Consider the following 26350-nt stretch of genomic DNA (forward strand, 5'->3'; position numbering starts at 1 on the left):
CTGCTCAGTAATGTCTCACAGACTTGTGCCTTTCACATTGTTGCAGATCTGTGTGCATGTACCTGCCATTCCAAACTTCCCTCCATCTGGAGGTTATTTTAATCTGATTTTTTGGGGTGGTGGTGAGGATATTTTCCTTAGAATTATTTGATCTTCAGTGTCATGATAAGTTGTGTGATTTGTTTGTGTGTGATGGGTTTGTTACAACTTGCTGTGAAAGCTCAGCATTTGTTACTTTTCGCCTTTAAGAAACATTTGCATGTGTGTGGTCTTGCATGGGTTTTGTGTATAGAAGATACCTCTGTCAGTCTGTACTATAGTTTTACAGATAAAGATCTTTTGGGGGAAAAATGCCCATGCATTTGCACTATAGAATCAGAAACATGGAACCATTGAATGGTTTGCGTTGGAAGGGACAGTTAAAGGTCATCTAGTCCAACTCCCCTGCAGTGAGCAGGGACATCTTCAACTAGATCATGTTACTCAGAGCCCCATCACACCTGACCTTGAATGTTTCCAGGGAGGAGGCATCTACCACATCTCGGGGCAACCTCTTCCAGTGTTTCACTACCCTCATTGTAAAAAATGTCTCTCATATCTAGTCTGATATAATGTCTTTCTTATATCTAGTCTGAATCTACCCTCCTTTAGTACCCCTTATCCTATCAAAATGTTGCACTTGGCATGTCTCTTGACATTTGTAGTCAAGTTAGTTTGGGTTTGAATGCTGATTTTATTGGTCTTCTGAACACTGAAACAAACCTCTGCCTAGCAGTGGTGGCTCTTCCAGAGTAAGCCTAGCTTGTCTTTCAGGTAGATACTGAAAACGAGGAAGGGGTTGTGTGTATTGTTTTATATGTATTTTTTACACTGTATGAACTATTTGGTTTGTAGATAGTTTTCACTTGCGTAGTGAAACTTCTTGGGAAAATATATTTCTTTTTCATTAATTGCGGCTATAAATAAAGTAGTGGAGAAACAGATAGAGCTGGGTGTAATGTTTCCTGTTGTGATCTTTGAGACAGGATAGATGAATGACTCATTCATTTAAGTAGCAGTGCTGGTAATGAAGGCTTCAAGGAAAATATTAAATTCTGTCATTGTGATCTGCCTGTGCTCAGGCTCCTGATCCTGAGAGCGACAATCCCAGGCTGCCCGCTGCTGCTGCAACACAGTCTGCTTTGGCAGCCGCCCACTGCTGCTCTGCCTGCTGACCCCTTTTCCTGTTGTAACTTCTGAAAGCTGAACTACTACTGTGCAAGGCGGAGGGACCCGATGTCTCCAGCAGTGGTGCTGAGACACATGAAGTCTCACTGCTGGGGGGAAGGCAGGACTGCTTCTCTTGGGAAGGAAGCAAAGAGGGACCAACTTTTTAAAATAAATGCTTTATTTCTGTGAGTGTGTGCATACGTGCTCTGCAACAGTTTTGACATGTTTTGCATGCTACTGTTGTTATAGTACATGTGGTTGCTGCTTATTTTCAGCTGATGTCTCCACTGCTCTTTTTCCTCTCACAACTGAGTATCAGTTTCTGCCCTTGTCTGATCTACAATTACCGCCCCCTATAACTTATGCCTCCCACTTTTTCTCACAGAAAAATAATGAGTTCTACTGATTATTTTCCTTATCTCTTCCCACTTCCTCAGCACCAAGCCTCACTAGCCTCCCCACTCCATGAGGGGGAAATGAAAATAGCAGCAAAATTACTAACTCTTCTGTGGCAGCCTTTCATTTGCTGCTGTCAGTGCTCTGCCATAACTCAGGCTCCTGGGGAGAAGGGTTAAAATCCAAGCAGTTGCTGGGACCTTACATTTTGCGGCACAGGAATTCAGTGATGCACCAGTTTTTCAGTTTCATGGAACTACTGAGAGAAGGCTTAAATATAATTTTCTTATGACAATATTAGCAAAGAGGAGCCAATCCACTTTTAAAAAAAATGAAATAAATGCTGTTTAATTCATTATTGCTTGCTGTTAAAACTGAAGCAAAACAAACCCAAACCTTTATTAGCTTAAAAAATAGACTTACAGAATTAATTGCTTTTTAAGCGTAGCATTAAACTCTTGCTTTTATTTGTCTGAGTAATTTGGGGTACTTTTTTCTAAAACAGCAATAAAAGTAAATCCCACATTCATGCTGTGTTTAAAGCAATTTTGACAAATTTAAACTGGTAATACCAGACCTAATTTGTTTCTCTAATAAGATGTTTATTATATGAGTGGAAGGCTCCATCTAGGCCTGATTTACACTGAAATCAGGTATAACAGATCTTGCCAAACTCATTGTGTTCAATCTGGTTAGCGGTAATTGGGGTTTTTTTTAATTATTTTTATTTTTTTCCTAAACAGAACTCTGACATTTCCTGGAAAAGGGTTGGGAAGAATTTTTAATAGTCTGTAAAAATCTGTATGAGCAAACAAGACTTTAGCATTGATTCATGCCATGCTAAAATCAGAGATGACATCCTAGATGTGGAACAATGTTTCTCACCACTGGGATTTGCCTGCTGTCTGCTTCGTCCTATCAGTTTAATCTCTCTCTGTGAAAGCCATGAACAACAAATGCTACTTTACACTTGCTGCAAAGCTGTCTGCTTCCTTTCCAGTGTTTGTTGTGGATATACAGGTCCAAGCTCAACAGCAGAGTTTGGCTCTGGGGGCAGCTGCCTTCCAGCAGGACTGGATCCTGCTGCTGTCAAAAGATGCCCTGGAGCTCAGGGCTCAGCAGGGCTCAGGAGTGACTTCTGCTCCAAGCATGGCAATAACTTTGTGAACAGCAGAGCTGATGGACTTACAAGCACCATGCTTCTGCGAGCCATCACCTCTCATGCAAACCAAGACCTGCTAGCTCTTGTGGCTCCTTTGAGTGAAGCCAGAGCCAAGGGCAAGATGTGCCTGACTTTGACAGCAGCACAAGAGCTTCTGTCAGCTGCTAAAGGGTATTTTGCAGCTGTAAGGGGCAGTTCCTCCATTGTCTTTCTCCATTGGAGAAGCTCTTTGCAGATTTCCCCTTCTTGCAAGGCATAGGTTGTGGTTAGACAGGGGAATAGGCTGCCCAGGGAGGTGGTGGAGTCACCAACCCTGGGTGTGTTTAAGGGTTGTTTGAATGAGATGTTGGGGGATATGGTGTAGGGGAGAACTTTGTAGAGTAGGGCTGATGGTTGGACTCAGTGATCCCAAGGGCCTTTTCCAACCTGAATGATTCTGTTATTCTGTAATTCTGTGGTGCTGTTTATTTTTTTTCATAACACTACTTTGCATGCTGACTGCTTTTAATACACTGGTTGCTAGTGCTCTGCTCTTGGCTGCTGTATCCTGCGGCGGGCAGAGGAAGCAAGCAGTCGATTCAATATGAATGATAGAGCAAGCTTCACCTTTATTGAAAGAAATCACACCTTATATGAGCACTCTACAATAATCATGCATACTACTCACAAATCTATTGGATACATGTAAAAGGCTACATTAAATATCCCAGCCCCTTGTGGCATCTCAGGTATGTCACAACATCTTCCTCCTTCTGGCTTGCTTTCTTTCCCAAGGCTGTTTACCATCACACTCAAGGCCATTGTGTACCTCAGTTTCTCTCTTTGTTATCGTAACAGTCCTTGTTAGCATAACTGAGCCCTGAATCTCTTTCCTTGTTAGCATAACTGTACCCTGGGTTTTTTCCTTTGTTTACCTCAGGTGGGTGCGATCAGCTCCTGCACAGACCCATGGCCTTGTTCTGCAAGACATTCTCCAACATAACCCCACTTCATTCTTGCATACTAGAAGGTGGATTGCTAATGATTTGCCTAAATTCAGATCCATGGTGAAACCATGATCCATGCACCACGCACCATGATCCCTGATGCTCTCTCTAATTATAACAAGTAAGCATAGAGGGATGGTTGTTTTTACTGAAGGAAAGATCTAGCTTGACTGAACAACCAAGGGGGACACTTTTCTCCAGGTCGGCACAAGATCTCTTAACTGTGCCACCATGCTTCCCACATGTTATGGCCACCATTCAATACTTATGACCCAAGATAGTTCAGGGGTGGTTTGGTGCCACTGTGTAAGAGAAAACGTGGCCATAGCAGTGACAGAAAAATTGTTCTTAGGCAATAAAAATCAGCTGGCAATGTTCTGAACCATGGTGGTGCAGGAAATAGTGTTTCTGTAGACTCAGCAGTCTGTAAAATGATACATTTCTTCATAGCACAGCAAGGTGAATGTCTTGATTAATCAGAGCTGTCTTCCTTTGGAAATGGGGTCTGATTATTTATTATTATGGAAAAATGTGTTGGCTCTTCCCATAGATAAAGTCATTTTGACTTGGACAGATGTTCTTTTGCTTTTAGAGGATAATACAGCTTTTTTCTCTTTTCATACCACTGCTTGAGCTAGCTGTTGTCTCTTTTAATGTCTCTTCTTTTCTGCAAATTGGACACAATTTCTCGAGGACACCTGAGTTTCCACTTGCTGGAGAATCTTCCTCAGAGATACTCATGCTCACCCCTTTTGCATACCCTTGTATTTTTGAGATTAATCCACCTTACTCTGCTGACTGTCAGTCACAGGTTTTCCTTCTTCCTTTGTTCTTTCATTTGGCAGATGACCTCACTTCCTGTTTTCACACCATCACATACTTATTCTTCTGTGAGCTCTGATAGTTACCTGCCTCCCTTGTATGTTCCTCGGTGATAAAGGTAGACCTTATCGCTCTCTACAACTACCTGAAAGGAGGTTGTAGAGAGATGGGTGTCAGTCTCTTCTCCCTAGTACCAAGTGATAGGACAAGTGAAATGGCCTCAAGTTGTGCCAGGGGGGGTTTACATGGGGTATTAGGAAAAAATTCTTCACCTAAAGAATTGTCAGTTGTTGCAACAGGCTGCCCAGGGAAGTGGTTGAGTCACCATCCCTGGAGGTATTTAAAAGACATGTAGATGTGACACTTAGGGACAAGGTTTAGTTGTGAACTTGACAGGTTAATGGTTGGACTCAATGATCTTAAGGGTCTTTTCCAACCTAAACGATTCTGTGATTTGCAGGTGTCTTTGCTCTTCTTTCCTTCCATTCACATCTTCTTTTCTTCATTTTTTCAGGGTGTTTGGAGCTCTTCGAACTTATCCTGTGATTTTGATTCTTTTCTGTTACTGGTTTTGCTTTTGTATCCTGACTTCATGGCCAGATGCTTCCCATTCTCCTCATCTAGGAATCTGCTGTCAAAATCTTCTTGTTTGCCAGATTTGCAAGTTTCAGTACATCTGACTTTCCCTCTTCTCTTATGCCTTTTCATTCACCATCAAATTTTGCCTTCATCCTCAGTTGTGACTTTAGTCTTGGGATCTTTTCTTTGGTGAAACCTGTTAGATTACATTTCTTACATGTACATATTCCAGAGCGTGCTTACCGAAGTGTAACTCATCATTATAATGGTCTTCTCTTCTCTCCATGTCCCATCTTCTGCTGCCTTGGCAATCATTTAGATTACTTTTCCTACTCCTGCCTTTAAATGCAAAAGCACAAAAAAAAAAGACAGAAAAAGCTCCCAGCAACCTCTCCCACCTTTAAATTCACATGAGATCTTTACTGTGTTTCTGCTTTGCTGAACTGTTACTGGCTATTTTATCAGTGACCTTTTGTTAAGGCTAAAAAAGTACTGAAATTGACTTTTGTAGGGTTTATTTCACAAGCCTGGTTTATCTGAAGGGTTGAGTTCTTTCTTTCCTTTCTACAGGAGTAACCTTGCTCTGAAGTTGCAAAAAACTTCTAAATCTTCAGATTTCTGTAATAATGACTGCTATCTCTGAAAACACCATGTTCTTCATATATTCATTGGTGGGGATTAGGTAGTTTTAGTTTACAGTTTAGTGGACCTGCTTAGACAAAGTATTTTGGGGGAGAAAAGGCACAAATTGCTACAGCAGATGGATTTGATGCATTCTTTCTCTACCCAGAACCACTTAGTTCACTGGCTAGGTCCAGGTTTCTCTTGTTCTTTTGCTTAGCAGATATTTTTTGCTAGAAACTGTTGCAGTGAGTATTGCTTTTTCCTTGAAGGGATTGCTTTTTTAGCCAGCAATCTTATTTCTGATGAATTTTTAAATATTTAATAAAGCAGTTGGTCTGTAGAAAGCGCTATCTGCATTGTCCTTGTGTTCTTACATGATGACTGAGGAGATTGACAAAGCAATACTTTGTGTAATATCTATACTTATTTCCAAAACAGAAGAGGATAGATGTTTTCAATTTAGCATAGAATTCCCTACACTGCTTATCAGGCTTTACAGTCTTAACATTTTTAATCAGTTGTAAAGGATCCTCTTACTCTCTGATTTATATAATAGACCTTAGCTTTTCTATTTTTGCTTCATTTGACTTCAGAATGTTTCCGATGCTATAAAAAAAATGACATTTTGTTATCCTTATTTTCATCTTAAATTTTTCCCTATATTAATGTTGATAAAATTCTCACTTTTTAAAGTGCCTTTTAAAGACAAAGAAGAGTAGCCATATCCTTAAAACAAAAGATGCACAATATTTAATATCAAGCATATTGCTGACATTTTATGTGACCATTTTTCCTCAAAATCATATTGACTGAAATTTTGAAGGGACTAACGACTGGTCATATGTTTTGAATTCTTCATCAGCTGGAGAGCTTTTAACGCTTTCTGGGGAATGTTGGATTCTTTCTTCTCTCTCCCTCCCTCTTTTGAGAGAAGAATTATAGGAAGAATTGTGAGTTATATAAACCTTCCCTGGCACTCCCAGAAGTTCATGTTGTGTGGTAGTATAGAAGTCCCTGAACTGATGTGAAAAATCCTTTCCTGATCCCTAGTTTCCATTCAGTTTCAGGCACCTCTTTTGCTCATCAGTGACGTTTCCTCTTCTCCTGTCCAGTGGGTGACACTGACCAAGGGTCGAGGCTCTTCCAGACACGTGTCCTGGCTGCCAGCATTTTCAGTGGGCTGAAAATGAGAGCAAACACAGAGTAGCTGGTGGCAATGCAGGTCAGGACTGAAAGCAGGTGGTAGAGAAGGGGCAGGTGGCTGCACGGTGAGACCACTGTGTTTTGTAGCCCCGACTTAAGCACACAGGTAAATCTGCTGCTTGTGACTGATTGTCAAAATGAAGGTCAGTTCCAGTTAAAGCAGAAATCTTGGCAGGAGCATATGTTTTATTTAGTGGTGATCCTTCTAGAAATTTTGGGCCTAGTGCACACTATAAACCTGATTTCTTGCTCAGAATTAGCAACAATATTAATGTATAAGCAGTTGTTTCAGTATTAGGCTCTTCATAACAGTGGCTTGAGTTAACTAATAGAATACCTATAAATAATAGAATACCTTGAGTCAAAATAGAATACCTTAAGTTTAGTGTTTCAAAATATTGTGTTTGTCAGGGAGGTTTGGAGACTGATCACAAATCCATCTTTTCTGTGTCAGACATTACAGGAATAGTGCGACCTCACTGGTAGGCTTTAATTACTTGTTGCATGTGTTTTGACTAGCTTCAAAACTGCTACCTGTCTTTAATTGCTGGGTTTTATTCAGGTCCTCCAAAAAAGGAGGCTGAGTATAAATATGAGAAGCTCAGAGTTATACCTGTTCTCTCTAAATCAGTCTTAACAGTGTCCTTGCCTACTCATGGTGCCCTATCAAGATGAGCAAAGACAGTGTTACTTTCAAAAAGTTTACACTGTAGGGCGATACATAATGTGTCTAGCTGCTCTCCTTTGGTAACTCTTGGCTCACTGTTTTATTATTGCTATGCACTCTTCCTGAAATCAGTATACTCAGAGTTACCTGCAATGAAGAATTTACTACTAATACTTGAAATCAGAGAGTGGGAAAATGAAGGATTGTATTGTTTTCTAAAGATAAAGTTTGCATTTTAAAAGCTGTTACGATCATGCCTTTAATTCCTTCTTTAGACATATATACTTTTCCTCAAAGCCAACCTTTTTGGGCACTGGGAAGCATTATTTCACAGATGCAACTACATTTGGGGCAAAGATTTTAGGAGACATAAGGCAGTGCCTTTACCACAGATTAAATAGAGAGCCTTGTAACGAGAGGCTAGTGCACAATCTGGCCAGTTGGCAACAAAAAGGAAAAATTTACTTACAAGTGAAGGTAAGAGCATTTTAACTTGGAACAACTCAGTAGATGATGCAGTTGCTAGGTAATGTCTTTCATTTCTGGAAAAAATCTTGGGGTGAAAGCTAATCAATAAGGTGGATACAGTGTGATGTCATTTGTTGCCATGGTTTCTGAATTTAGCAGTCTGTTATCTGCAAATAATATTGATGGTTGCTATGCAGTTGAATCTTTTCATATTGTTGTTTTGTCATTATAAAGCTCTTTAATCTTGGCTAAAGCTTCAAAGAGCAGTGTCTCTAGGAGTTTAAACATTTTAATAGATAGGCTTGTGGATATTACAACCCTAAAATATCTTGAAATTTACTACCTAATAAACAACAGGCATCAGCAGGAAGTGAACGAGGTTAACATTTTGGTGATTAAACTTCCACAAAGCAGTTGACATTTTCTAGTAAATTAATCTGCAAATTAAATATCTCTGTGGAATTAGTGCTATGACTCATTACATGGCAGATCATGTAAAAAAGGGGTAAGCAGTCAATCCTCTAGGTGATAAGGCAGTCAAATGTATAAAGCTGTAAATGGCTCAAAAGCCATCTCAGCTTCTTTGAACAATGTCTTTGTGTTTCGTATATCTTGTGCTGTTGGATTGTGCCTCTTTATTATATTTGTGTTTTGCTAGAAAATATTTTATAGCAGCTTTATGGTAAGCATCAGACAGTTGGGCAGTCTGAAAGGGAAATGAGACTTATTTTTCCTGATACCTGTCAAGGTGAAGGAAAAGCATTCTCTAGTCAGGTCCTTTAAATCAAACACAATACTTCATTTTTCATGTTCTATGGAGAAGATGTTAGTTTTAGTAGAATGCCACATATCCTTTACTTGATGTATTGGCATCTCTTTACAGGAGTTCTTCTTGATAGTTTGAGTTATTGAAAGCATTTTGGAGGGAAATAATGAAAAAGAGATGAAAAGATAGAGCTCAGTGCAAGCTAGAAAAGATAACATGGGGTGATCTGAAAGATGAGGTGATCTGTAGAAGTACAAAATGTTCAGTACCCAGCATTTTAAAGGAGGGGAGGGGCCACGGGACAAAGTGGAAAGAGAAAAAAGAGTAGAGAGAAAAGCAGAAAAGAAAGTCTGATGGAAGAAAGAGGAACTATTTTTATTGGGGTGAGAAAGGAGGGGAGGAAGGGTAGAAATAAATCAGATGATGACTTGCTGAATTCTAAGGATTTTACATCTTTGGAGTGATATTTGCCATGCTGTCTCATTTTTCTCTCTTCTCCCAGCGGATTCCTCCTCCTCCTCTTCCATTTCCACTGTTCTCTGCCTTAACAACACATCCTTTAGAAAACATTTTGCCACCTTCTTTCTTGTCTTCTTCACACATATCTCCTTTGTGGGGTGACATTGACTATCACATTTCTTTTGAACAGAGAAGTAATTGCCTTCATAGTCCTACTTGTCCCCTTAATATAGTGAGTGAATTGTCAAGGGCGTGCCCCCAATGGGAGACCTGATGAAGATGTCACCAGGAAAAGTGAGGCATACAGCTACAATCTTGCTCTTGCAAAATGGGCAGGGCTGTTCTTGACATCTCCTCTCCTAGAACTCCTCTAGAAATTCTGTGTTGGCTGTGCAGAAACACAATAGCAGCCTTCAAGGAGTGTATCCTCAAAGCGCTGCTTCTGAGAGGAGGCAGATGGAGGAGACGTGCCAGCTTGATGATGATAGCAGATGTCAACAAGTTAACAATCTGAAAAGGAAACTAGCAACACAGTAGTGCTTCTTACCTAAATGTTTAAAGAGGGAGGAGAAAAAAAAAAAAAAAAAAAAGAGGAAAAGAAAAGCAACATGGAAAAGAAGGTACAAATCACTAGTGCTGATCAGCAAGAGCTGTAAAAGACTATCTGATGCTAAATCTGTAAAGTGGTGCTGTTGAGTGGATTTATCTAAAGAAGTATTTCACTATTAGGCTGTCACAAAGGAAGAGCATTTACTTCAGATGCCATATGCCAACTGTGCAATTAGGCTTCCAGTCATACATGCCCTGTGTACTAAAGCCGGGGCCAAGTCTCAGCCATTTGCAATTGCTCTTGCATAATGCTTACTTTTACAATCCTGGGTATTCAGTTGCTTCCACTGTTGTGAGAGTTCTGTTGTTTGGGATAGCATATCTTTTATTTTTCCAGGGTTTTTGTTTTAGGGATATATGTTTTCTGTGTTGTTTTGTTTGTTTTGATTTTTTGGATTTTTTGCGTTTTTTTTTTAATCTCCCTTAAGGAAAAACTAAGTTATCAGACTTTTAAAATTGTCTTTCACATTATAAAGCAATTCAATTTTTAAAACATTAAAAAACCCATACATTTTCTGTCTGAGGAAAAACATACACACATTATTATATGAAGGACAGCTTGGTACTCTCTACTAATAACTTCATAAAACATACACATGATAGTAGAAAGTCTCAGGCAGCTTTAACAAAATAATTTCTTAATTTGTGGATTTCTGCTGTTTTCCTTAGGCCAGATTTTTATACCAACAGCCACTGCAAGACACTGAGTGTAAGTTATGAGCAGACATGGGACTTTAGGTACCTTCTCCTAAAGGAAAAGGGTAAGAGAAGCTGTAAACAGCAAAGTCCCTAGAGCCACTGTGACACTCTCTGCATCGCACACACCTTTTGAAGCCTTTCGACCCGTTCCCAGCCCTTTCACTTGGGACCATGATGTTCCATGTAGCACGGGATGGCCCAGTGTCACTGAGCACTTAACACAGATTTGGAGTAGGTTTTCCAAGCAAGATACGGAAATTAAAATAAAACCAGGTATATCAACATAAGCAATTATTGAAAGTATCATGGCTTTTGAAGCCACATATGGGCCTAAGGTGAGATGAGGCAATCTGGAACAAAAATTTAGCAACTATGGATACAAGTCTTCTAAGTGTGTGATATATTTATATGATAATGGTTAGTTGTTTGCAGTTACTTCAGCCTCGTTGATAGTACTGAATGTAGTAGCTGATGCAGTTAGCGCAGTTGAGAGGTGCCTAGTAAGACTAAGGAAAATTGAGATATTTAACCCAATTACATGCTTTAGCTCCTGTTGGTGCTGTTTAAATAAAAATATCAGAGCTTGATGATAAAAGTTTGCTTCAGTGTACCAAATTATTGAAAAAAAGTAGTTCAAAAATCTGAAGTTTGGAAATTACTTTAGATTTATTAAAGCAATTTTCATTTCATTTTATGTCTGTATGATTCAGCTAAGCTCTTCTCTGGAGCTTTTATATGTTTAGCTGAGGTCTTGGGTCAGTCATGCTGCAAATAATCCCTTTTTATGAGTAGACTTAAGGCATGTTTGCTTTCTGTGTATTGATTTAGAAATAGAAAGTTAGTTTCCAACCCAAATCCAAACAGTAGTTGTTCTTGTAATAGTTGCAGCCCATTTTTTTTCTTTTGTGTGAAGAAATAAAAGCACAATTTTATTTTTCACAATATACAGCAGAAAAAAAGTGCTTGTTACTTGAACCTGGTGTGTAACACCCAGTTTTCACCAGAAGATCTCCACAAAACCAAGCCCTCTATCTCAACCCCACCAACAGTTTAATAGAGCAATCTTGTGCACACTAAGAAAAGAAATACTTTGTAGTTCTTCTAGCTTCAGTTAAAATACAAAACCATCAATATTCCCATCTGATGGTTCAAATGTGAAGAAGTTGCTGTAAAAGATGTCCTCTCCTGGGCTGTTGGCTTTCTGTCTTTCCTGCAAAGGCTCAGGAGGTGCAGAGCACAGCAGAGCCAGAATGGATACATCTCATATACGCCTCCGTTCATGTCACCGTGCCACTCACCAGGAATGAACTGACATTGCTACCTGTGATAAAGGTCAGCAGGCTGTGATGAGCAGCACTGTGCACCTTCCTCACTCTGCAGTGACAGCTGAGCACTGCGTACAGAGGACAAACTGCATTTAAGCGCTGGCACTTTCTTCATTTCTCTGAGATGGTAAAACAGCACTTCAGTGCAGAAAGACTTGTTCAAGTCCAGCTCCAGCAGAGTGGATTCCTTTGTCTAGATGTTGAACTCCTTTTGCTAAAGAGGTAGAACCAGTTGTGCTGGCCTATCTAGATGTTTTGTCACAAAACTTCAGACATATTGAAGCATTGGAGACAAACATAACTGTACTGATACAAGTTCATAAAGCTTTTTTAGAAGGGGAAAACTTTTTTTTTTCTCCCAATTTAACTAAAGGTTGCAGATGACATTGTTCATGTATTATAATAGAACATTGCTCTTGCTTGCCCAAAAGCCTTGTAAGAAACTAATCCCCAAATTTTCAGTTTGTGTGAGATCAGCTAGATATTCAGGTGTTTAAAGAGGTTCCAAGGATACTTTTGCACATATTAAAAATGCTTCCAAGATTTTCTGGCACCTAATAAACCATCCAACCAACCACGTCTAAGAATAACCAGCATTTTAGAAGCTGGGAATCACTTAATGTGTAAGGCAGAATGACTTTCTGTCTAGTCAGTACAATAATTTTACTATTATTATTATTATTATTATTATTATTATTATTATTATTATTATTATTATTATTAATTTTTAATTTTTTTTAAAATGACAAGCCATTCTAGGTGTGGGAACTCATTCCAGGACATCTTGGGAAAAGGACATACACAAAAAAATCTATGAGTGCCCACTGAGAAGTCTTTAGTTGTTTTCTGTTTAAGTCTATAAATTTCTCCACATTGATCCAGCTCAGCTGGATTGCACTGCTCTTAATGCCTCAGACTGAGCAAGGCATGATGTGATTGTCGACCGTATTTTTGGCAAGTGCTGCATTTTGTTTGCCCATTTTGTGGTACTATTTATTCCCTTTACTGGTCTTTCTTCTTTCCACCATTCAGTCAGTGAATTTTAATTCTCCTTACCTGAAGCTGCTACATCCTATCTATTACTTCCTTAAGTCACATCTGCTTCCCCACACCCACTATGTCCCCTGAAACTTTGTGATCATCAGTACAAATCTTCCCATCCCACTTCTCTGATTTGCCGTTTCTGAACATCATTCTAGATCATCTGTTCCCATTCAGTGTGAAATGGGTTCTGCTGTCAGAAAGACGCAGCAGCTTTACCGTATGTGCTCATGTTGCCCGAGATTGCTTGATAACAAAGAAATGGCAATTTCTGATAGGTAATGCTTTCAGATGTTAAGCCTGGGACAGCCATGGAGCAGAAAAGTCCATCCTAAAGGCATATTCCCTTCTATTTATCACTAACTTGAAACACCATCTGTCAGAAGTACCAGTGAACCTGGTTTGCTTTCACCACAATTGTGGTAAATCAGTGCAATATGGTGCTGTATTCCTTACACATTAAAAAAACAAACGAACAAAAAGAAACAATTAAGAAATTATTTTCTTTATTGGTTTTCATTTAGAAGATAAAAACTCAGCACCATGCACAGAAGAATTCTTTATGTTGTAGAGTTACAGCCAGGAAAAGACAATGAAATACCTCTTATTATATTTAGTGTTTATTTTTACATTGGAAGCTATTACTGTTTCTTCCTGATATTTTTGCTGGTAATAGCAGGGAAAAAATGTTTTATTACCCAAATTATATACTTCTACCAGAGTGTTTTAAAATGAATATTACCTGTATAAAAGAAACTTTCAGTCAGCTTGAATGCATGCAGCTAGTGATCACAGCGATTTGCATGGGAGCAGGTTTAATATAAGTCTAGGCACTGTTTACTTTAGTGATGCTTTCATAAATGTTGGACAAGAGGAATAAAAAAATGGTATAGTAAGTGCTGAATAAACTCCAAAGCTATATGCTTAAGGCACAGATTTTTAGAATTCTAGTCAGTTATCTGACAAACTTATGTGTTTTAATGAGATACTTTAATTCCTTTTAAAAACAAAAAACCCAGCCTAAGCTGGTCTTTTTTTCAGTCTTCAAGTAATAACAATTATCAGTAATAAGTTAATACTCTTATTGACTTCAATGGGAGGAAAGAGTGCAAGGAAATATTAAGACTGTAGACAAATAAATGTCTTCTATAATTATTCTGTTTCTGGAATCTTGCATTGTGATAAGTAGGTTAAGCTTTTCAATGCTAATACCTAATGCAACCTCCATCACAAAGCTTCCTTCATCTGAAGTCATCAGACAATGAAATTTACTCTCCCTGTTTAGCGAGGAGGAGAAGAAGCCACTTGCAATAAAATGTCTGAGATGAACTTGTTTCTTTTTACTTATAAAGTGTAGCTCTTGCACAGACAGCTGAGAAAGTGCAGAATATTACAGTCCTCTTGTGTTTAATTGTTTCTGTATGCCCTGGAATTTAAAGAGAATTTAGGATGTGTTTGGCAGTAGCTTTCCCTCTATAATCAGGTTGCTATGGTAAACCTATTATTCGAGACAAAGAAAGAGTATGTTTAGTAAAGTGCTGATCCCTTTTCAGTATAATGTGAGCTTCAACTTACTTTTGAATGATTGAATTGATATGGTAAGTATTTTAGCACAATAACTAAGAGAAGAAGGTCACAGAATAGGGTGTGGCTTCTGTTATTTCAGTAGCAGATACATCTGGCAAAGTAGAGTATGGCTGAAGCAAGTTTACCCTTCAAATATCTTATCCTGTTTTTCCCAGGAAAGCTATCTGAAATTTATTGCTGCAGAATGCTATTATTTTTTGTGTTCATCTATATGGGAATAACCTGAGCCTTTGAAGTTTACATTTACTACATCTTATGTCATTAGCTGTGCAGAAGCAATAGGGCTTTAATTCACTGTTAATTTATCTCCACAGATTGAGCCCACTTTACATAATCTAACCAAAATCTCAGTACTTTTGGGTGTAAAATATACTTTTAAAGTCAGTACAAAGTTGCAATTATAGTGCCACCATTAAATTCACTTCTCATGTTCATGGTGATGATTTTGTCACGTTTGTAAAAGAAAAGGAATGATGAACTAGTAATGTGAGTATCAATTTCAGCAGCAGTGTACTGAACTACTGTAACTGTATCTTTGCATATTTAAAAGTAAAGAAATAGCTCAGAGAAATCCTTTTCCAGAGCACTTAATGACTGAAGTTTCTGTCCATTTTCAAGACTCTCAGTTCTGCTGAGGTCCACAATCAGATGATCTAAATCATACCCTGACTTTAGGTGGGAGCCAACCAAAATAAAACATGAGGCACAGATATCAACAAGGCCTTTGGGCTTTTTGGATGTATGTGTTGGTGAGAAGGGCCTAAATCACCTTTGTGCTTGATTTTGAGTAGACAACCTGAGCTTGTATCTCTTACATGACAAAAATATACCCTATCTGCCTAGGGATGGGATATTCCTTCACACACACACACACACACACACACCCTCCCCCAGTGAAACTGTTGCATATTAACTAAAATGAATAAATACTAATTGCAGCAGGAACTGAGAGGAACCTGTTCCCATTACAGTGCAAGTGCCCAGCCACTAGGCTCTCAGGTCATTCTGACATTAAATTAAGCATTACAGAAGGCAGTGCTTAATTACAGAACATGCAGGAGCCTCATTACAGAACCTTCCTTTGCTCATCTCTCTGGAGGATTTTCCATCTCTGCTGACTCCTCTCTTCAAAGCAACTTGCTTAAACTGATTTTATTGTCCTTCAGGCATCCTCCTTATTACAGCATTAGCTGGCCAAGATACCACTGTTAAAGATGGTTCTTTTGTTTATTTTAGAGAGTCTTCACAACAGATGGGTCCTGTTCATCGGGTACCTATCTGCCTGTGGGTGACTGTGCTTTGGGACACTGCAATGTGACATTTTTGTAAAAGTAGCCAGGTTGTCTAAGGTGGATGCATAAAAAGAGACTGTGAAAACCCTAAATAGTTGCAAGTTGGACTCATTAAAAATCTCTGTATATTTAAGAACTAAGGAATGATTTTTTTTTCCAGTTTCTAATGTAGCTGTCCTTGGCAAATAATTGTAGCTTAGAGAATGCAGACAGATTACATCAATCATTCTGTAGACAATGATATCTTAAATGCTGACCTGATTACCGAATACAACTATATTTTGTGAGGTGATAAATGAGCTTTCTATAAGTTTCTTTCTGGAACCAATAGCCTCATATAATTGACAATGCAACATAGTTTTAACACTGTGAATTATAAAGGTGTCATGAAGTATTTGCTGTTAATTCTCTCTATCAGCATGTCTTCTTTAAGATACCTGTACTTTAAGTTGATCATAAAATGTCCTTCTAGATTGATTCCTGGCACGCAGAATATCATATGCAAATGTAACATTGATGCTTGGGAAGATGAAGAGTATGGCAGCTATAAATTTTTTCCATCAGTAATAAGGTTTTCTCTACTCCAACTTAATTAGACTGGGTTTTTTTTGTAAAACAAATGTAACAAATTTAGGTTAGAAATTGAAAAAAAGAAAAAAAAGATTAAGAATGATCTGGCAGTATGTTGACCTAAAAGGTTTTATTGTCACAAAACCTAGTTAGAAAAGCCCCACTCAGGTTCTCCTTAACAGTCCTTTCCCATTCAGTAAAATATTTCATCAAATGGTGAAAAAATGTTGCACATGCTGAACTGTTTGGTTACATAATGAAAGGCTGCAGTTGGAGGATTTTATGCTTTGTAGTTATAGTTTCTCCTACTGTAAATTGAGGTTCTGCAGACAGTAGAGCAGTGTACAGGACCAGGTTGAGTCTCACTGATGTTGTGATTAAATTAGATCAAGAGGAACAGGCTTTACTCTGTCCTAATCCATGTGTCTGGTGGCCCTTTTTTTTACACACAATATCCTTTCCCAAGCCCATCAAATGTATTACATTGATCGATGGTCTGTGTCATATTTAGAGCATTCTCACAGTAGTGTCATTAAAACAATTTTAAAAATACAGATGCAAACTCTTACAAGTTAGGAAATAACAAAACCAGTGTTACCCTGAACTGAATTTCTCTCATATATATGCAATGTAAGGCTGACCTTGATCTTAGCTCTGGGGTGTTCTCCTGTGAACAGGCTGATGGAAGGGATGATTGACAGAGGTTGTGCTTTTGATTGCTATATCCTCAAATCTAGGCTAGAGAAATTAGGGATTTTTGCTTTCCAAATGCCTGACAGAGTATTTGAGGACTTACATTTCTACATGAATAGAAAGTATCTTAGATAGCCCTGCGCATGGACTATTTAATTCTAAACACATTCATTCTGAGTTTCTGAGGTATGTGTTAAATATTTTAGATTAATTATAGAGGTTAATCATGCAGTTAAGCATGTGCCATGGATCTGTTATGCAAAGTTGAGATATGAAAAACATACAATGCCAGTGATTGCTTATTGTTGTTGTTTCCACCAAGATATAGCAGTGATACACTTTGCTCTGGTTGCCATGGAGGAGGGAAAGTTCTGTGTTGGTTCTTTTTAATAGTGTTTTTTGTGCATACTTTAATTAATACAGTGGCTGGTAGTTTGCCTTTGGGGGGCAGGTTGTAGAATAAGTTTGGGTTTTTTTTTTCATCTATTTTACTTTACTGAAATAATGTCTCTAATTATTGTTTATTCCTACAGGGAGATGTGAATGTGGCCAATGCACTTGTTTCCCTCCCGGAGACAACAGAGTTCATGGCAAAAACTGTGAATGCGATGATCGACAGTGTGAAAATATGGACGGCAATGTCTGTGGGGGTATAAGTTATATAATAATAATAATAATAAAATCATAAATATAATTGATATTATATATTATATGATGTGATATGTGATACCATACGATACAATACAATATAATATAATATAGATAGTTTATAACTTTGTTCCCCCTGATTTTATGATATAATGTCACTACAGACTGTTGACATAATTGATTAATTATAACAGATTATAGATTCTTGTAAGAAACAAGGTCTGTAAATATTAGATATGTTAGGGAATATTTATTTTAAAACTTCAGAAACACTAACAGTGAAGTAGATTAAATACACCTAATAGCATAAATATAAGTGCTGTAGTATACCCCAAATTCCATCAGTGTTCGTTAAAGAATACAAACACTTAAAAGAAAACCTGAAAAGTTAGGTAATTTAGCTTTGTGTTTAGTACAGTTGATGTTGTACTGAGAATATTGTATTTTACTTAAAGGTAATAATAGCTTGCAATACTTTTGAATATTTCATATTTACTGACACTGATATGTCTGTTTTCTAAAGAAGTAGTAAAATTACAAAAGAATCTAAAATGCTTGAGATGCATTTTCATAGTAATTGTACATGCAGATGATTTATTTTAATATTGACAGTGAAAACCACAATTATTATTTTTTCAGTAATGTATGTTGGTGTTAGTGCAGTATTTCAAATTAGTTTTAGATATGTAAATGCATGTATACCATATGGTATTTTAAAAACAGGTGAGTAATAGCCATCCTGAATATCCTCTTTCTAGATTTTATTAGCTTGATATTTAAAATGACTCTTTGATTCTTAATATTAACAAAGTAGCTTGTATGAGCAACAACACATTTTATTATATTCCTTATGTCTATGTAAGAAAAAAAACGTATTTCTTCATAATCCTTGTGTCCATAAAAAATGCTGATTACAGGGAGTATTTCTTCAAGGTGTCTGCCATGCAGAATGTAGGCATATATGGAAAATTCTAGTTTGAATGTCTGACCAGCCATAATAATAGTTTATAATATTTAGTGTAATTCAGTAATATGAATGTGTAGCTAAAGAATAATTTGAAATTTAATTTTGTATAAAGCACGTAAAAGCGTAAAAAACCCTAGGTCATATCCGTTATAAATTAAGTAGTTGGGAACAAAAATTCATCATCTTCCATGGTTAAAAATATCTCTTCTGTTTATGTCATTCATATTTTACATTATTTGATGACAATGCTTCCATGTTAGTATTGCTAATTATATTGCACATTTTGGAAATTATAGACAAAAATTCTATTCTACCTTATTAGGAGGGATACAGTGATAATTTTAGTTTTTGTTGCTGGCTAGAGAACCTCACATTTAAATGAATAATCACCTCAACACCTGAGCCTGGGTTGAAGTTTTTGAGGCACTCTAGGTCACACTATTACCTGAATAATCTCTCTCCTTTAGTCTAAATAGCTTTGCCCAGAGAATGGCAGGAATTAGTTAATTTTTAAACCATATGCTTTAAGTTTATCTTCCTAATTCTGAAACCATAAATAGAAAGGAAACTCAGCTCATGAATTTATGTAGTCTCAAGCTCAACTTTTCCACTTTCATTCAAACTGATAGTTTAGTTACTAATGATTCCCTGCAGGTGAAAGGAATTATATGGGAAAATTTAAGTGACTCTGCCCTATTTGAAATTGCACTGCACAGCATGTTGACAGGACTTCAGAAGGCCCACTCTGGGATTTTTGCTGTTCCAGGGAGTTGAGTTTATTCCTAATTCTTTACCCAAAATCACAGAATAAGTGCCAAATCAGAAATCCTGTTGTCGTGGGCTTTCTTATAAGTAAAAGAGGAGGAAGCATGGCGTAAAGTGATGATTAAATTCACTAAAACCTTTGAAGTGCAAGGGAGGCTAGACCATCTTTGCTCATTCACAGCTGTTGGAGCTTGGTGAGATGAAGCTAATCTCTAGAGTTTTAGTCTTCCCAGTTAGAAGTCATGCTATTACTAATACTGTTCTCTAAAAACTGTTGGATTTTTGTAGTAGATCTGTTCAGATTCCAGTGGTAAATAATTGGTAGATTATTTTTTCACATTCTTGCTATTTTATTTCTTGTTCTGTCTATTCTAAATATAATTTGAGATATTTTTAGATTATCCTAGATTTGGTTCTAGTTTACTCCTTGAAGCATGTTCCTACGTGATCACTATTGTATGATTCCATCTGCTTTTGTTCTTTTACAGCCAAGAACCACTTTCCCTTTCCTCTGTTTCTGTTCTCATGCCTCATAACTGTTTCTTTGTTTGCACTTGTCTGGCTCTTCCATGTGAAGTGTGCTGAGATTCAAATTAACATAGATGTCTTACTATTCATGCAGTTCTCTTCCATACACCACTTTTACTTCTCTTGACTGCTGGGGCTCTGAAGTGGCTCCTTCCTTTTTTTTTTTTTTCCTTCTTTTTTTTTTTTTAACCACTGGCAGATCATGAAACATTATTTTCTTTGACCATCCAGTACCCATCTGTGCTTCTGATCCACCCACCTCAAGAGGCTCTCCCCCAATAACTTAAGGCAGCACCTGAAATACTTAGGTATAACTACTAAGTATAGGAACGTTTATCTTCAGAGAGTCCCCATCAATTGCATCTTTCTGTTAACTCACCATTTAGTGAGTGAATTCCCTTGGCCTTCCCTCACCTTCAAACTCATAATATGAGCCATTTACGTACAAATTTTCTGTGACTTCATCTTTCACTGTGGCTTCCAGCATTTTCATTGAAATGTCTCTTCCCCTAGTTTCTGACTAATTGGAGGAACTTTTGTCATTTTTATCCTTTTTAGATCCTCAGTAGCCTCTGATGTTAGTGATAACTTCATCTCTACTCTTTAGTAACTGTGAGGTGTTTGCTTGGCTATCACTTTCTTTCCTGATAACACTTTGAATGTTTCCTTTGATATACAGTATTTCACATATCTCCCTTTTTAGGAGATTCTACCAATTTTAACCTTATTTTCTCTGCTTTTTTGCAACTTACCTATTTACAGAACTTCACTCATTAATTTTGTACTAATTCACATACATCTCTCCCTTCCTCTTGGGCTTGTCCATGCTTCTATCTTAGCCTGAACTTCTTGACACCTCTTGCTGAACTGCTTATTCCTTCCTCTTTCCTTCCTCTCTTTTCAATATTATTTTTCTACCACTGCTGCTACCTAGGCAATCACTGTCAGGACATAAGCCCTTGCTAGTAAAGTTGGCTTCATATAATTGTAAAATGGGCTCTATGAATGTGCAGGGTCTGACAGTGAGCACTGAGTGCCTGTATGCACAAGGAATGGAGAACAGTGTTTTCAGATTAAATACATGCTGAAATAAGAAATGTGAATGACAACCTAAAGGATTTGAATAAGAATTGTTACTGGCCTCCTCTGACCATCAGAGACTGATTAATAACCTGCTTTCCAGACCAGCTGTCCATGTGACAGTAGAAAGACATGAGCAAAAGATATGATAAATTAGGGTACAACTGAGTGAGACCCTATTACCATGTTTCTGCATGACTGTAGTGAGTCATTCACTTAAAAATTCAGCTGTCCATCATTGTTAGTGCCAGGGATAGAGACATTACGTCTTCACAAAGACAGAGGTTGCATGAGGACTAGTCAGACATTCCACAGCACTCTGCTATTAGAAATGGATTCATAGAATCATAAAATCATAGAATGATTTGGGTTGGAAGGGACCTTTAAAGATCATCACGTTACAACCCCCCTGCCATGGGCAGGGACAACCTTCCACTAGCCCAGGTTGCTCCAAGCTCCGTCCAACCTGGCCTTGAACACTGCCAGGGAGGGGGCAGCCACAGCTTCTCTGGGCAACCTGTGCCAGTGTCTCACCACCCTCATCATTAAAAAATGTCCTCCTTATGTCCAGGCTAAACCTACCTTCTTTCAGTTTAAAACCATTGCTCCTTTTTCTGTCACTACAGGCCTTAGTGAAAACTCTCCGTCTTTCTTATAAGCCCCCTTTATTATATTGAAAGGCTGCAATAACATCTCCCCAGAGCCTTCTCTTCTCCAGGCTGAACAATCCCAACTCTCACAGCCTTTCTTTACTTGAGAGGTGTTCCAGCCATTTTTGTGGCCCTTCTCTGGACCCACTCTAGCAGGTCCATGTCTGTCTTGTACTGAGGACCCCAGAACTGGATGCAGTACTCCAGGTGGGGTCTCATGAGAGTGGAGAAGATGAGGGGACTCACCTCCCTTGACCTGCTTGCCAGGTTCCTTCCTTTGTATTCCTTTTCCTTTGTCTATGCCTCTGCATAGAGACTTAATATGCTAAGGCTGGAGGAGGCGTTTCATGCGCCCTTTTTGAGATAGATATATTCTATCTAAAGGCCTATTCCCTACAGTTCAGTTTTTTTCAGTGATATTCCCAGGTGTATTGCAGTGTTGATCCACAGCAATATTTAACATCATGTTTTCTATGGCTTTACTTGGTTCTTTGAATCTTTCATGTTCAAGTTAAGTGTTCCTGGTGCACATGCATGACTGGAGAATCACAGGTTTGCCAGCACAAGTTCTTTCTTGGCATGGCTATGCCACTGATGTATACCAGGCCTGATATTTACTTATTCTGGATGCTGGTGAGAGATACTTCTCTCTGTCCTCCGAGGTTATAGCTATGCTGCTAGTTTCAGATGTGTCCTGATCTTTCAAGTGTTATTTGTTCCCTTACTGTGTCCAGCTGTGTTTTTCAGTGTTGTCATCACTGGCTGCTCCACCTCACTGGGTTGACTGTTGTCCATTATGTTCTGTTCTCTTGCAGGATCGAGGACAGGCAGGCAACAAAAATTCAGAATTACAGTAAAAATCAATTTGAAATTGAATTGGTAATGCTCTTAACTCCATTCATTTTGATTTGTTCTCTGGACCATTATTGGCCCTAGCTGTGAGTTCTTGTCACAGCAAAGTAGCAACCATTGAAGGAAACAGAAGCCCATTTGGGTTCTCTCCATGCTACTGGTTGGTGCAGGATTATGCTGCTTAAAAACTACAGTAAAAAAAGCCCAACAAAAATAGTAAAAAATTGGTTGAAGCTCCACGCAAGTTAATCATTAGGACCACTAGCAAAGGTTGAAACTCATAAATAAGCAAGGCCCTTAACTATTTCTAGGGATGCTCCCATTATGTTTTATGTCAGTATTTCAGTCTGTGCTTCATATAGTGTACCACCAATTAGATAATCAGCTTTGATGAGACCTTTTAATATTTAGTCATGGATGTTTGCACTGTCCTCAACATTAAGAAAGAACTAAGCCTTGGTCATCCCAGTAAGCCAGTACTTTGACTGGTGACAATAGAGAAGTCTGATTTGTTTATTTTCAAGTGAGTAAATTTGCCTTGGTGACTTTTTAACTATTTTTCAACACATCACATCAATATATAATCCTAACACTGTAGGGAATTCATTTGTGTAATATCATGTCAATCAAAGAGTAAATGCAGCTATCTTTTTTGTTTGTTTATACCAATGCCTTTTGGTAAAAGACATTAGTTCTTATTATTTCGAGATTCTGGTTGTAGTATAAGTGCTTGTAAAAGCTGGAGGAGCTGATTTATTCTTGGAGGAAATGCTGAGGTAATTAATATTTCCCTCTGGTCTACCTTCATACCAATCTCCCTCTAACTGTAGGAAACCAGTACAGCAAAAACTCTACATGAGACTTTATGGGTGGGGAAGTTAATTTTTTTTTGTAAAATCCCCAAGTAAATTAATTTTCACCACTCAGACACATTCTCTCATTGATTTCATTCACTTACATTCTCAAACCCACATACAAGGATCAAAGTGTCTCTAATTAAGTAGTTCGGTCAGGATCACTTCTGAGTGACACTGAAGATGGACAAGAGACACCATCCACCAAGTTCTCAGTAGGTCTTTTTGTTTCATCTTGACTGACAAAAACAAACTAGTTTTTAGTCACACTTTTTATGTCGTTTAGGACCCTTCCATTAGGATGATCCTTTTGCCTCATGATTTTGCTTACTTTCATCTCTGTAAGTTTCAGGCAAGTCTGGTGCCTGTTGTCTGTGCTTCCTTGTTTTTTACTTTAATGGGACAATGGTGTTCTTGTTGGGTTCACAGGGAAAGGAATGACACAAGTTACGTGCTGTGTCTGTGTTGACATCCTTTGTTGTTAAGCACAGTCTTCTGCTGACAAGTCATCATGAAAGTCACCATACCATTGTTTTATGAGAGTGCAGACCCAATTTTGACAAAATAATACCTTCCTCAGTTTTAATACTGTGAATGTGTTGTTAGTTATCAATACAGGTGATATTTTTAACCTCATTCTGGTGTTTCTTCTGGTGCTTACCTACACATTTCCATTCATATGTCATACACGCCAGTCTTAAGATTTTCAATATAAGCCTCTATGTATGGACAGTGAACAAGGAAAAAGCTATGGTTTATAAGGCATATATATACTTAAAGCCACAACTCTCAACTTTCTGATGTTATAAGCTTTTAAAACAGACACAAAAGCTTCCACATCACATTCTTATAATTTGTGAAGGATTCTGGATCACATAGTCATCACAAGGATGTACAATGGAAATGCTCCCTCTAAGAAGGCTGGTATAACTTGCTTCTAGTTGCCATGCTCCTTTGATTGTAAAATTTTCATTACTGTCCAGCCAGGCCTGTCGCGGATGAAAGTATTGACACGGTAATGATTTAGTAAGAAATCTATATTTATTAATAAGTAACAGCAATTTATCAATACAAAATAATTCAGAAAGAAAAGCAACTTATTCACAGATTCTAAAATGAAAAGATTCTCTCTACCTTAATTTATACACGCACATACACAAAACAGACATATGCATACAGAAGCAAAGATGTTTGGATTCAGTAAAATGAACACAAAAGGGACAAACACACACAGGAACAAGGATACGTACCCACACCACACACCCCCCCAATAAACAGAGAACAGGTGAAAGAGAAGCTAGCTCAAAGAAAATTTCCCTCTTGAGTTTAGAGCAAATACAATGCCTTGGCATTCCTCAATGGGCGATAGTTGAGACTCGAGTGGGTGGACTTTGCCCTGGCCTTCCATCTAGAGTAGACAACACCTTAAAGGTTTTGGTACCCAAGAGGTGTCCCAGCTCAGGGGTGATGCTGATCACAGGCCCACTGCGATCCAGAAGAGCTCCAAAGGTCTCCCTGGTGGTCACAATTTATAGGGTCCAAGATAATTGACTTTTGTCAAATACCTTCTGGTGCCTTCCAACAGTTGCAACGTGCAACCCTGTTATTGTTCCATTTGACCACATCCCAGGCAACAGGTGTGCCATGCCATCAGGAGATGATGGGCCATTATAACTGTTTCCAAGCAATCTGGAGGGGCAGGAGCCAGGCTCGTTAAGGGGGCGCCTTAACGTTAGCAGTCCTTATCTCCACAGATTATTGTATAGTTTGGGGCAGATGTGGGTGGAATCCCACCTGGCACCCAGCAGCCCAACAAGGAGGGCAGGGAGGGGTAAGAATTGCAGCACCACAAGGCCAAGTAATTTGATTCAGAGGAAGTACTGCCTTTCTTTCTTTTTTTTTTTTTTAATATAACTATGTGTTATCATATGATAAATATATAGAACAGAAACTGTGAGTTCCTTTTTAGGAAAGTTCTAGGTCCATACTGCAGAAATAATGAATGACATTTATTTTTGTCATCTGTTCAGTGAAGCAGAAACATGATATTTTCAGATAGGATGTTCTTATGAGGACCAATAAGATCATAACAATAAAAATGAGAGATCTATGATTAATGATACGCTTCATTAAGCAAAGTTAAGTATTAATATTGTGGTGCAGTTGCTGTCAGACAATTTCCTCATTCCTTGCACTAATGTTGCTTTACAGAAATAGAAGTATATAGGACATTTATGGAACTCTCTAATATACCTAAAATGCAAATTAGGAGAGAGAAATAATACCAGCCTATCTCCCAGCCAAAGACAGCTTTTGGCACTGACTGGTCAGAAAAATTAGCAATAGGAATGCAAATACTGACTCTTACCATGGCTTCTCAGACTACATGGGACATAATTTCAAAGTCATCAGTTGCCTCAGGTTAGGCACCTTATAGGATTTCTGATGCCCAAGGCTACTCTTGCCCGACCCCAGCGTGGCTCCACAAGGACACAGGGGTGCCTGCAGAGCTGCCTACATCATGAGGATGTCCTTGATATCTTAGGGTATGTCAAATGGACATTGACATCTGTCCTGGTCACCCAGACATTTGTGCAGGTGAATGGAAAATTGATACTTTACATAGAAGCACAGAGAATATAATTTGTTTGGCTTTTCAGTTAGCATAAAATATGATTTAGGTTTGTAAAAAACGTTTTAATTGAATCTTTCTGTTAAAATGAGCAGTAAAGGAATTGCTAATGCATCAACATTTAAGTTGATCAATAGATATTAATTTGCAAATCCAAAAGGGGCTTATATGTTTAACCTTGTATATTAGGCTACAAAGAGCCACTACACTATACCCA

At 38.2% G+C, this 26350-nt stretch overlaps 1 protein-coding gene across 1 annotated transcript in view; it reads left to right on the forward strand.

Annotated features, from left to right (window-relative positions):
• The window catches only part of ITGBL1 (integrin subunit beta like 1), a 154445-nt gene that overhangs the window by 114373 nt on the left and 13722 nt on the right, over positions 1–26350 (forward strand). Inside the window, exon 9 of the mRNA XM_026845689.1 lies at positions 17691–17807. Coding sequence (XP_026701490.1) covers positions 17691–17807 — 117 coding nt within the window. The remainder of the gene's footprint in view (positions 1–17690; positions 17808–26350) is intronic.

This window comes from Athene cunicularia (genome assembly GCF_003259725.1).
Source record: "Athene cunicularia isolate RWA chromosome 1 unlocalized genomic scaffold, athCun1 chr1_part1, whole genome shotgun sequence".
NCBI lineage: Eukaryota > Metazoa > Chordata > Aves > Strigiformes > Strigidae > Athene > Athene cunicularia.